The sequence below is a fragment of the Rutilus rutilus genome (genome assembly GCF_951802725.1).
Source record: "Rutilus rutilus genome assembly, chromosome: 25".
Classification (NCBI taxonomy): domain Eukaryota; kingdom Metazoa; phylum Chordata; class Actinopteri; order Cypriniformes; family Leuciscidae; genus Rutilus; species Rutilus rutilus.
The window spans coordinates 27,671,072-27,685,353 of record NC_140229.1 but is presented as its reverse complement, the minus strand read 5'-3'; the positions used below and the strand labels follow the sequence as shown (position 1 = coordinate 27,685,353).

Below are 14,282 nucleotides of genomic sequence, written 5' to 3'. Positions count from 1 at the left end.
TGTGAACTAACCCTTTAAGCTGGGATCTCACAAAGCCATTGAATGACTTCAGAAAATGTGGATGTAGTTCAAAAGTTGTGTAACTTTTAAAAAGACCAGCGTGAAGACTTTCATCTCCGTGTGGACGGTTCCTTTAAGATCAGCCTCTCTTTGTATCTGCTTTAACACAGACTGAACTCTGAGAGCAACATAGTAACGAGAGCTGGCAGGAGGAAAAAGAAAACTTGTTTGTAATGTTGCCATTACAGTTACATAATAATAATGGAAGGCAGGAAGAATATTTGCCGTTTATGACAGTTATTGAATTGTAATTTTGTAAAATCCCCATATTGATCGGGGAGGCAGATGGGAATCTGCCAGCAAAGTTCACATCATGATATCGTAACCAGTGTGTGTTTTCTTGTTTTTCTGGCTATATATTTTGTAAAAAAAAAAAAAAGATGATAAAACAAACATTTATGTAAATGAACTTTTGACTCAAAACCTTACAGTTATGACCTGATGTGAGACAACTCGCCTCTGCCTCCTCTCTCAAGCAAACCAATTAAGTCCATAACGGCTTTTCTAAAAATGAAACTGATACACTTATATTTCATAATGTCACAAAAATCTAGAATAGACCTTTGGCTTATATCTGACTCTAGCCTCTTTTAACACTGTTCCTCCTGCCCTCGATCATGGGTGGATCTGGAAATATCTGAGGTTCGGAACAGGTTTCAGAGACGGACAGGATACTGGAACATGAATACTTTGTTTTTGCAACTTCCTTCATATTGTTCAGGCATTAAGAACATTATCGAAAAATGTAAAGTTAATTCAGACTCTGCTATTGCTAAGTGGGAACTTTTTGGCAGTTTGGCAAACAACTTTCTAAGGCAAAGGAGTCGAGAAGCTCTGCGATCATAAAGGAAATTAATAATATTTTATGTCTGTAATTTTCCAGTGAACAGGACAAGGAGAAGTTGTATTTATTGAAGGAAGACCTTGATGTTTATGCAGAAAAGGCTAAAGGTGCATTCATCAGATCAAGGGCAAACGGCCAGAATTTAGAGAAAAGAACGTTCTTGATTTCAATGCTATTAATACCATTTTTATCAAATCAGCTGGATAAAACATTGCTTGGCCCATTATAATTCTATATGGTTTTATTTCCCAATTTGTTTTTTGAAAAGATTTGGTGGGTTAAACTTTTTATTATCGTGTGACTTAAAATGTATAGTAATTTTCACAAGCAATCACTGGAAAATAGACTTTAAACATAATTTCTCCCCACATACCGGTACATGTATATATGGAAAACCAACATGTATTATCTGAAAGAAAAAGTATATATAAAAAAGAATGGTTTGATTAGGAAATTATTATTATTTCCAACTTACTAAACTGTAATGGTGAGATTTATACTTATCAACAATGTCTTGTTCTCTCAGGGATTGAATACATGTAGAGATTACCATATGTTGTTAAAAACATCTCCAGTAATCTTCAGCTTGTGAAAGCGCATCTCAGTTACGGCAGTGTGACGGCAGACTCCTAAACTTGTTATTGGAGGTGTTCATATTGTGTAAAATAATACACAGGTGTTATCCGTGTAATGCATTTCTTAATAAGTTTAAAAAAGACATCTCACCACAATATTGTTTTTGTAATCTTGAATCTGAAACTCTTATACATTTATTTTGTAAATGTAAATACTCTGAAGACTTTTGAAAGCAGGAATCTATGGTGGGTTTTGATACATTCTTCAAAATAATCAGAATAGATGAGGCTATGATCTTCTTATTGGACTGTAATACTGGCTCAGATTTAATTGATACACATTCAAGTTAATAATTCTTCCTGGGAAGTTTCATATACATAAAGCTAAAGTAATGTATATAACACCCTCCTTTAATTTTTTTTGTAAAGATCTTAAAATATTCCATGACTCATTGAATTCAATCACTAGAAATAAGAGGTGTATAAAAACATCTCTTATTTTGAATTTTTTGGGTAAAATGTAATGTTTTGCTCTGTACAATGTAAGATATGTTGTATGTTTTCCCAAATATATGTCTTATGTTTGATGTTAAATGTCATTGTAAGCTTTTATGAAAGTTGAAAAAAATACAAATAAATTCTCAACCGCCGGTGTGTGTGTGTGTGTGATCCTCCTGTAGTCTCCACCCCTGATCTGTAGAGATGGAGCGGGCAGATCTCGCGAGCGCTAGTCCTCTCGCGATGTCTCCCAGCATCGCTGCCCTGCTGCAGTGCGCGTATAAAGCGCAGCGAGCCTCGCGGGCACGAGAGGAGGAGTTGCGGCAAGGTCGCGCAGCATCACGGCGCACATTAGCTACGGAAAGCGCGATTCACGGACATCTTCTGGGTCTTTAAGGTCCCTGTGAGCGCACACTCGGAGGATATTTCACTGAGCGCGTTAAACTTGTCAGGAGTTTCTGACTGGAAGTGCTGCTGATCTCCATTTGCATCCGCATGTGCGCGTCGCGCTGCGGGTTCGGAGGAAAGCGCGGCGCGTTATTTTAGTCTTCCTGCAGCATCAGTGTCCGCGTTCAGTCACATCCATCGGCTCTTTGGCACTTTTAACGGACAGTATCAGCTTTTGGAGAGCTTTTCTGACTCGTCATGTCGGCATCACCTCCGCCTCTCGCCGGCGCGGGCGACTCTCTCTCCGCGCCCGAGCCTGACGCGCTCAAACCCGCCGGTCCCACACCGAGCCAGAGCCGCTTTCAGGTGGACCTGGTGTCCGAGTCTACCGGGGATGGGCATACACACACCGCCTCCGACTCATCCCCGCCCGCGTACGACGCCGAGCCGCCATCCGACGCGCGTCGGGACTCTGCGGCGGGCGGCGAGGAAGCCAAGGGCCGGTTTCGGGTTGTGAACTTCGCGGCCTCGAGCCCGGACGCCGCGCCGGCGGACAGCGCACAGAACGGGGACACGGTGATGAGCGAGGGCAGCCTGCACTCCTCCAGCGGCGGCCAGCACCACCACCACTACGACACACACACCAACACATACTACCTCCGCACCTTCGGGCACAACACCATCGACGCCGTGCCCAACATAGACTTCTACCGGCAGACCGCGGCTCCGCTGGGCGAGAAGCTCATCAGACCCACCCTCTCCGAGCTGCACGATGAGCTCGACAAGGTACAGCCGCACCGCGCACTACTGGGGTAGTTCTGAACACACACTCCGGGCACTGGTTTAGTGGGTTAGTACTGAATGAACATGTCAGACACTAGTTTAGTGGGTTAGTAATGAATGAACATGTCTGACACTAGTTTAGTGGGTTAGTAATGAATGAACATGTCAGACAAGTTTAGTGGGTTAGTACTGAATGAACATGTCAGACACTAGTTTAGTGGGTTAGTACTGAATGAACATGTCAGACACTAGTTTAGTGGGTTAGTATTGAATGAACATGTCTGACACTAGTTTAGTGGGTTAGTACTGAATGAACATGTCAGACACTAGTTTAGTGGGTTAGTAATGAATGAACATGTCAGACAAGTTTAGTGGGTTAGTACTGAATGAACATGTCAGACACTAGTTTAGTGGGTTAGTACTGAATGAACATGTCAGACAAGTTTAGTGGGTTAGTACTGAATGAACATGTCAGACACTAGTTTAGTGGGTTAGTACTGAATGAACATGTCAGACACTAGTTTAGTGGGTTAGTACTGAATGAACATGTCTGACACTAGTTTAGTGGGTTAGTACTGAATGCACATGTAGTTTAGTGGGTTAGTACTGAATCCACATGTCGGACACTAGTTTTGTGGGTTAGTACTGAATGAACATGTAGTTTAGTGGGTTAGTACTGAATCCACATGTCGGACACTAGTTTAGTGGGTTAGTATTGAATGCACATGTAGTTTAGTGGGTTAGTACTGAATGCACATGTCGGACACTAGTTTTGTGGGTTAGTACTGAATGAACATGTCAAACACTAGTTTAGTGGGTTAGTACTGAATCCACATGTCAGACACTAGTTTAGTGGGTTAGTATTGAATGCACATGTAGTTTAGTGGGTTAGTACTGAATCCACATGTCGGACACTAGTTTTGTGGGTTAGTACTGAATGAACATGTCAAACACTAGTTTAGTGGGTTAGTACTGAATCCACATGTCGGACACTAGTTTTGTGGGTTAGTACTGAATGAACATGTCAAACACTAGTTTAGTGGGTTAGTACTGAATCCACATGTCAGACACTAGTTTAGTGGGTTAATATTGAATGCACATGTAGTTTAGTTGGTTAGTACTGAATCCACATGTCGGACACTAGTTTAGTGGGTTAGTACTGAATGCACATGTTTGACACTAGTTTAGTGCGTTAGTACTGAATGCACATGTCGGACACATGTTTGACACTAGTTTAGTGGGTTAGTACTGAATGCACATGTAGTTTAGTGGGTTAGTACTGAATGCACATGTTTGACACTAGTTTAGTGGGTTAGTACTGAATGCACATGTTTGACACTAGTTTAGTGGGTTAGTACTGAATGCACATGTTTGACACTAGTTTAGTGCGTTAGTACTGAATGCACATGTTTGACACTAGTTTAGTGGGTTAGTACTGAATGCACATGTTTGACACTAGTTTAGTGGGTTAGTACTGAATGCACATGTTTGACACTAGTTTAGTGGGTTAGTACTGAATGCACATGTTTGACACTAGTTTAGTGCGTTAGTACTGAATGCACATGTTTGACACTAGTTTAGTGGGTTAGTACTGAATGCACATGTTTGACACTAGTTTAGTGGGTTAGTACTGAATGCACATGTTTGACACTAGTTTAGTGGGTTAGTACTGAATGCACATGTTTGACACTAGTTTAGTGCGTTAGTACTGAATGCACATGTCGGACACTAGTTTAGTGGGTTAGTACTGAATACACATGTAGTTTAGTGGGTTAGTACTGAATGCACATGTTTGACACTAGTTTAGTGCGTTAGTACTGAATGCACATGTCGGACACTAGTTTAGTGGGTTAGTACTGAATACACATGTAGTTTAGTGGGTTAGTACTGAATGCACGTATCGGACACTAGTTTAGTGGGTTAGTACTGAATACACATGTAGTTTAGTGGGTTAGTACTGAATGCACATGTAGTTTACTGGGTTAGTACTGAATACACATGTCGGACACTCGTTTAGTGGGTTAGTACTGAATGCACATGTCTGACACTAGTTTAGTGGGTTAGTACTGAATGCACGTATCGGACACTAGTTTAGTGGGTTAGTACTGAATGCACATGTAGTTTAGTGGGTTAGTACTGAATGCACATGTCGGACACTAGTTTAGTGGGTTAGTACTGAATGCACGTATCGGACACTAGTTTAGTGGGTTAGTACTGAATGCACATGTCGGACACTAGTTTAGTGGGTTCGTACTGAATCCACATGTCTGACACTAGTTTAGTGGGTTAGTACTGAATGAACATGTCTGACACTAGTTTAGTGGGTTAGTACTGAATGCACATGTCAGACACTAGTTTAGTGGGTTAGTACTGAATGCACATGTCGGACACTAGTTTAGTGGGTTAGTACTGAATGCACATGTCGGACACTAGTTTAGTGGGTTAGTACTGAATGCACATGTCGGACACTAGTTTAGTGGGTTAGTACTGAATGCACATGTTGGACACTAGTTTAGTGGGTTAGTACTGAATGCACATGTTGGACACTAGTTTAGTGGGTTAGTACTGAATGCACATGTTTGACACTAGTTTAGTGGGTTAGTACTGAATGCATATGTCGGACACTCGTTTAGTGGGTTAGTACTGAATGCATATGTCGGACACTCGTTTAGTGGGTTAGTACTGAATGCACATGTCTGACACTAGTTTAGTGGGTTAGTACTGAATGCATATGTCGGACACTAGTTTAGTGGGTTAGTACTGAATGCACATGTCAGACACTAGTTTAGTGGGTTAGTACTGAATGCACATGTCGGACACTAGTTTAGTGGGTTAGTACTGAATACACATGTCGGACACTAGTTTAGTGGGTTAGTACTGAATGAACATGTCTGACACTAGTTTAGTGGGTTAGTACTGAATGCATATGTCGGACACTCGTTTAGTGGGTTAGTACTGAATGCACATGTCGGACACTAGTTTAGTGGGTTAGTACTGAATACACATGTCGGACACTCGTTTAGTGGGTTAGTACTGAATGCACATGTCGGACACTAGTTTAGTGGGTTAGTACTGAATGCACATGTCGGACACTAGTTTAGTGGGTTAGTACTGAATGCACATGTCGGACACTAGTTTAGTGGGTTAGTACTGAATACACATGTCGGACACTAGTTTAGTGGGTTAGTACTGAATGCACATGTCGGACACTAGTTTAGTGGGTTAGTACTGAATGCATATGTCTGACACTAGTTTAGTGGGTTAGTACTGAATGCACATGTCAGACACTAGTTTAGTGGGTTAGTACTGAATGCACATGTCGGACACTAGTTTAGTGGGTTAGTACTGAATGCACATGTCGGACACTAGTTTAGTGGGTTAGTACTGAATGCACATGTCGGACACTAGTTTAGTGGGTTAGTACTGAATGCACATGTCGGACACTAGTTTAGTGGGTTAGTACTGAATGCACATGTCGGACACTAGTTTAGTGGGTTAGTACTGAATACACATGTCGGACACTAGTTTAGTGGGTTAGTACTGAATGCACATGTCGGACACTAGTTTAGTGGGTTAGTACTGAATGCATATGTCTGACACTAGTTTAGTGGGTTAGTACTGAATGCACATGTCTGACACTAGTTTAGTGGGTTAGTACTGAATGCACATGTCTGACACTAGTTTAGTGGGTTAGTACTGAATGCATATGTCTGACACTAGTTTAGTGGGTTAGTACTGAATCCACATGTCGGACACTAGTCACATCGCTCCCAGTTTTGTCTGAGATGACATATTGAATGATGGTTAGTAAGATACCGTCTCATTTCTTCTGATATTTAATGAGGTCGCAGGGTTCATATCAAATGTGTGATACTTCATAACTCTTTACAGAGTCAACAAGGACCTGTGCGCGCAGTAACTGCAGTGCATATGAGGACAGTGATGATGGGAAACGTTATCTGAAGATCAGACTCGTCTTCACTGTATCATTGTACATGTAGTTCTCTGATATGAAAACGCAAGGCCAGGCTGTGTTTACATTCTTACACCAGACTCAGATGTGCTGAGAGTGTGTGTGTGTGTGTGTGTCTGTTGCTGGTTAGTCTTGGTTTCTCTCATGCATTGAGAGCCTGTTGAGACCGATCAACTGCTTTGTTCATGAAGTGATTTGTTTGCTATGTGTAAGTCTGTTTAAAAGCCCATTCATTTGACATGAACAGCGGATGTTGTGTCCATGTTGGTCACACAGCGCTGACACACACTTGCTGATGGACTTGGGGAGCAGTTTTATCCGGAGGCATGACGATTTAGCTCTCTGACGACACTGGCTATTATGACTTGGCAGTTTATCTAGTTTAGTGCATTTATAACAAACTTTGATGCCAAGTTTTAGAAAAGCCTCTTTGAGACGAAGTACATGACGCATAAGTGTTTTAGCAGTAGTTTCCATTTCCACTCATTTGAGCTTGAACTGAGAAAGAGAGCTCTTCTGAGTTAATGACTCAAGCAGAGCCACTGAACGATTCTCTAAACAGATGCGAGAGATAATGTGTATATAAAAATATATTATAATATCAAATGCAGCAGTGGAAGAAGACATGTTTTCTGCAGTGTGAGATGTGTGCTGAGACATGGATCCTCTGACTGCACTATAGTTTTCTTTTGCAGTAGTAATTTGTAATCATGATACGGAACAAAGTAAAGCCTTCTGTAGAGAATCATAATGTTTCTGAGAGCGGACTGAAATGGTAATGCCAGTTCTGCTTGTGATGTGATGAAACCTCGAATGCTGTGTAGTCCTGCAGCATTTGTGCTCCAGTCCTGAACGATTCCTCATGTGTCTTGTTGAGGTGTGCCGTTACTTCACTAACGGTGTATTTACACACGGTCACACACACCGTCTCGAGTCTGCAGTGCTGTGAGAATGCAGAGCTTTAATGAAGGGGACTGGTGATATTTTACATTTCACAGAGGCGCTTCCTTCCAGCGGGCCATATCTGTGTAGGAAGATGTGTGTTGCAATAGCCGTGTGTGTGTGTGGTGTCTGGCTGAAGCCGTTAAAAGATAGATAGATTTTTATTTGTCCTCGAGAGGAAATTCGTTTCCACCGTAGATGCGTACATAACACATAACATGTTAAATTATCAACGTTTCATAATACAATTAAAAAATAATTGCTGACATCACAAAAAACAACAACAACAACAAGTGACGGATCACACTTTCTCACACTTTTTTTTAAAAATGTTTTTTTTTGAGTCAAATGTACATGTGTGGCTTAAACAACCAGATCTTTGTTTACACTTGGCCAGTTCTCGACTGGAATGCATCTTAAACCACTTCTTGAAGATCTTTGATTAAATTGCGTTTCGTAGTAGAAGTAGGCTTATCTGATCGGATTTCGGCTATCGGATTGAGTCAAATCTTCAAAATGGGTTGTTCAAAAGAAAAAAGGAAAAAAAGATAATTTAAAGAAATTTAATAACTTTAAAACTGGTAAAAAAACAACAAAACATTTGTATGTAGTGTGTGTGTGTGTGTGTGTGTATATATATGTATATATATATATATATATATATATATATATATATATATATATATATATATATATATATATATAGAGGCACATTTCTTTTTTTTATTTTGTGCTTGATTAGTATAACTGTTAAAGTAATAAAGTAGAAGTAGGCATTTTATATTAAGCCTTTCAGTACAGTAAAGAGATTTTGATCCCCATAAACAGCCATCAATATCAAACAAAAATATACTTCATTTTAAGTTTTTATTTTATTTATTTTTTAATCACTGTATATAAACTACATTGGCACAATCATCAGAGATGAACCAGTTGAAAGTAGTTTCTAACAAGTGCATCCCTTATTGAATGTATATTTGTTTCTGTTGTGGGTCACATGAGGGGCTACGGAAGCTCTAAAGGGACATGGTGATGATGGGAGGTGATCATTTTAATGCTTCTGCATTCCCCAAGAGACTTTGCAAGTTATTATTTGCAAATGAATGCAAAGCTTCTTGGGGGGAAAACACAACTTTTGTGAGAGAACTAAGCATTAAAGTATATCATTTTTCTCTCATTTCATATTTTCCCCCCATAACCATGTCCCTTTAGTGCCTCCACAAGGGTCTGATTGTTGAAAGGAAATTGAAAATGGAAGGAGATGTTTGTTTGTGTTGTTTTCTTTCTCTCCAAATAAAGCACTTAAAGTCGCCTCTTCCACCTGTTGTTCTCTGTATAGCCTACATTGTGCATGAAACCCCATGTGGAGCTGGTGATCCAGATTTGGTAAACTGAAAAAGTGAGTATCTGGATCAGGGTGATCCAGTCGTATTTTGCTCTGAAAAACCAGCATAAAACTAAAATGGATTACCAGATACTGGATAGCAAAACATGGGCGATCCAAATCTAGAAGATTCTGACCCAGATTAAACTTTGAACAACTGGGTCCTGTTCTTTTTTGTGAACGGATGGATATCCAGTCAGAGAAAAGAGCCAAACGTGTTGTAATTGTCATGGCTCTGCAAGCAGATTAAAGGGGCTTTCGCACCGGAGGAACCTTCTCATAGTTCCTAGATCTAATGGCGGAAGTACCCGGATTTTGCATGTTCGCACCGCAGGAACTAGGAACGATTTTAGTTCTAGGAACTTCTTTTGGAGAACTAAATTAGCGCCTACTTCAGAGTCGGTGTAAACCAGCACCATAGGAACTACCAGTGACGTTAGTGTGCACTGATTGACCGAACGCATGTAGCACAGCTCTGATCATGGCGTCCTCAAAAGTGTCCTGGCTAGTTCCTGTCAATGCTACTAACCGGTGCCAAAGCCTCGAAAGACTCTTGTAATTGCAATGAATGTGTGTTGTGTGTTGGTTTGCTCTGTGTTTGTGTAGCAGCTGTCACAACACTGCTCTATAAATACATCTGTTCAGTGGTTTTGTATAGTTTGGAATGAAGTTAATCTGTGGGGAATTTTACAAAGCTATTTTATTCTTGTTGTCCATTAATGGTTGTCAATCAATCATCTGTAATCCCGTCCAGATAATGTGAAGCACGTGTTTGTGCACGATTTCAGAAGTCAAGTTTGTCATGTGAAGTGGCTGATGTTATTCCTCTATTTGTCTGCTCTTATCAAACCAGTGAGATGGATATTTGGATGAGCGGTCTGCTCTGCATGTTACGTAAAGCTAACACTAGTAAAGTCATGTTAAAGTCCTCATGCTTTCAGATCGAAGCTTTTTCCTGTTGGAGTTACACACAGGACGGCACTGTACAACAAATCCATGACTGAATGGAAAGTGTTTTACTGGCTGCTGGCAGTGACTTTAAACAGATATTGATGTGTGCGTCAGCGAGTGTTTCATGGCTGTCAAACGAACGCCGTGACACTCGACACTCCAGTCCAGTTTTCCAGCCGTTTCTTGAACAGTTTCAGTACTTCATTAGAGCAACACCAAATCATTCATTTATTTTGGCTCTGTTGAAGAACACTGAAAGTGTGGCAGGTTTTGGTAGTGTGACTGGCGTACGATGGACACACTGATCACGGAAGCGTGATATTGACGAGTGATAAAGCCCTGTCAGGGCGGGTTTATTCAGAAGTGTGACTGAGCGGAAATAGATGTTGTAATACTGATGCTGTGAGGGACAAACAAAGACACGTTTATTGTGACAGGCTCATTGGAAATACATTTCTGCAGAATGGTCTCTTGCACGAGTGGAGTGGCTCCAAAAGCGTGTTCAGCTTGAAACCGATGAATGTGTTTGAACGATATTTGCGTAGGTTGCTGTACGTATGGCAGCAGTTCTGAAGTGAATGTCCAGCGAGTGGCACTTAAAGGTCAATCGCATTTGATAATGATGCATCACCTACACTAAGCCCTAACAAAAGCAAACGTGACAAAAACGCTTTCTGAAGCATCCATTCCATGTAAGCTTGCGGGACTCGTACCGGGTGAGCTGTTAGCACGTCTGCTACATAAGAAACGCCACACATATGGAGCGGGTTAGGTGATGCAAACATCAAAATGTATTGGTTTACAAATCATGCACTATGGTAAAAGTGTTTACAGGCCATAACATAGTATTGTGCAAAAATAAGTTTTTATTAATCCATAGTTTGCCCCTGTAATCATAATTAACTGTGAAGAAGAAGAATATTTGTTTTGCTGTTTTACGGCCTCTAGCGTTCATGTGAGCTGGAACTGCAGCGATTGTATGTATTGTATGATTTTTGATGAGAAATGGAGTGTAATATCTGTGAAACTCACTTCCCTCAGGGGTGGAAGAAGCCACATGTGGCCAGATGTGCTCCGCTGTGAAGCGTCTCCGGTGATGTGGTGCTAACGCTAACGCTAACTGCGAGATGCTCAGAGTCTCAGGGAAATTGAGAACCACTATTTTATGCTTTCAATCCCACGATTCTAAACAGACAACTAAATAATGTCATTTTCTAGAGGACCTGACACAATTGTATTTGCTGCAGTCTGATGTTTAATTAGAATGAATTCAATGGAAAAAAATTGTTAGAATGAATGATTTCATTCATATGAAACTTCACTTGTTTCATTACTGGATGCATCAGTGTTTTTGATCTTGAATGATTCAAAGACGCATGCAATGATACTACTGTTACAATTGACACCAAGTTACTTTCAAAAGGTGATTTGCTCTATTTTGATCTCTACCGTAGACATCCGTGTTTATATCCGAGCTATACACTTTTATTCTAGTACTTCTGTGATCATTTGAATTACTGCTAGACAGAAATAATGACTGTTGTTGAAAAGGCTTTTTATGGAGCGGTTTCATACACTGAAAAAAATTATTCGTTGAATTTAAAGGACAAGTTCGGTATTTTACACTTAAAGCCCTGTTTACAGATCGTTTCTGATGAAATAGAACGGTTAAGATTAAAATTTGGACACATGCTGCTGTCCCGAGAAATGTAGGTTTCTTTCGCTTTCCCCCCCACCCCCACAATGGTTGCATAGGTGCACTGGAACAATCCTTCCTAAAACGCATTAAACTTTCGTTTACAAAGACGTGAAACTCACCGAGTGATCAGGGGTGTTCATTGATATACTCACACAAAAATCGCTGCAAAAGATGCTTTCCAACTGGTTTTATCGTAGTTTTTGTCCAACTCCATTGACTTGTATTGGGATGTGCTGTGAGGTACGGTATTACTCCACGCGGAAACTGGAATGAGGTTGTTTGTATTCTTTCTGTAGTGCAGTCGCGGTATCGTAATGCCAGTGGTTTGCTTGCAATTGGCAAAGGTGCATTATCGCCACCAACTGGGCTGGAGTGTCTATTATTCAAGCTCTCAACGGAAGAATGTACGGGTGTGAGGCGTTTGGAAAAATAGGTCCACAGTTTTACAACTAATGGTAAAACACCTGTTGGAAAGCATCTTTTGCAGCGATTTTTGTGTGAGTATATCAATGAACACCCCTGACCACTCGGTGAGTTTCACGTCTTTGTAAACGAAAGTTTAATGCGTTTTAGGAAGGATTGTTCCAGTGCACCTATGCAACCATTGTGGGGGTGGGGGGGAAAGCGAAATAAACCTAAATTTCTCGGGACAGCAGCATGTGTTTAAATTTTAATCTTAACCGTTCTATTTCATCAGAAACGATCTGTAAACAGGGCTTTAAGTGTAAAATACCGAACTTGTCCTTTAATCAAATTTTTTAGCGTAAGTGGTTGCACACAATTGATTTTACCTACATTTAAACAAATGCATTAAGCTGAACTTTTAATTTGATTAAATTCAACGAATAATTTTTTTCAGTGTACTTGTACACACTGTACATGATAACCGCTCTCTCTGAAGCGTTAATAGGAAATTATATCCAGTAAGTTAGAGAATCAGTGAGATGTTGGTTTTTATTTTATTTTGTATTTTTCCATATTATTGTATAATTAGAGAGTCGTCTGTTAGTCCCATCCACATGTTCTCAGTAGTACGAGGGTCAGTCAGAGTCGGACCGCTTCTCTGACCTAAACTTGAGGCGTCAGTCCTGTAATGTAAGGCCTGATACACACTGAAGTCATCACTTCCCCCTTCACAGCTCAGGCCTGTTCTGAACACACAGCTCAGGAATTCACTGTGACACGCGTGACAACTGAATATTCCACGCAGTATGTGCAAAACGAGACTAAACTAGCTTTTAATGACATGCTTGCGCACGTCAGGGACGTCTCGCTTCTGTCAGTGTAAAGTATATAAAGTTTGACTCCGGTCTGTTTCTCTTGGCGTATGGAGGGGCAGTGTTGCCAGATCTGGTTTTAGATTAAATATCAATAAATATACAAAAAAATAAACCTAAACATGAAGGATAGGCATTTTGTCAGTTTTTCATTTCTAGTGCTGATAGATCTCAAAAATGAGTTCTCTTGGTGGGGCGTGTCTGTCAAAAGCTTTCATTAAAACACTGTTACAAAAATCAATGTTGACAAGTGACAAGTAAAAACATGACATGTAAATATGTCTATCAAAATATGAATGGAAGCTGGGGTCTTCTGGTGTGTGTGCTACGCGCTCACTGGTGCTTGAGGACCGTCAGCTGGTTCTGTGTGTGTCGGTGACGTGATGTCAGCACAGCTGATGCGACAGTGGTTCTGGTGTCACTACATGAGATGAGGATGTTGGGACGGGCCAGAAACATCAGGTGAAAGGGCACTCGTCATGATCTTCATGATCACGTCCCGCAGCGTCTCCATAGTGACACGTGTCTCCTGAGCGCCGCTAATCATGCGTAGGGAAGCGTCCCAGCGGACACACACACACACACACACACACACACACACACACACACACACACACACACACACACACACACACACACACACACACACACACACACACACACACACACCAGCAGAACTTCAGCTACTAAAAAGAAAGTGTGCTTTCGACCTAAACTGTGACATTTAATTATGGCTTCTCTGATGTGCGTTTGTGTGTATTTACTTGTCTTGCTTGTCTATTTAAAGGGATAGTTCACTCAGAAATGGTTACCCCATGATTTACTCTCTCTCAAGTCCTCCTAGGTGTATATGACTTTCTTCTTTCAGCCGAACACAATCAGAGTTATATTAAGAAATATCCTGGCTCT

At 40.8% G+C, this 14,282-nt stretch overlaps 1 protein-coding gene across 2 annotated transcripts in view; it reads left to right on the top strand.

The window, feature by feature from the left end:
• The first annotated feature begins 2,258 nt into the window (after positions 1–2,258).
• Positions 2,259–14,282, top strand: part of slc12a2 (solute carrier family 12 member 2) — a 63,171-nt gene continuing 51,147 nt past the window's right edge. For both annotated transcript variants that reach the window (XR_014626390.1, XM_084401499.1), the window contains exon 1: positions 2,259–3,150. Coding sequence is in view for 1 of the 2 variants with exons in the window: in XM_084401499.1 (XP_084257625.1) it covers positions 2,623–3,150 (528 nt within the window). In the remaining variant the exon portion in view is untranslated. The remainder of the gene's footprint in view (positions 3,151–14,282) is intronic.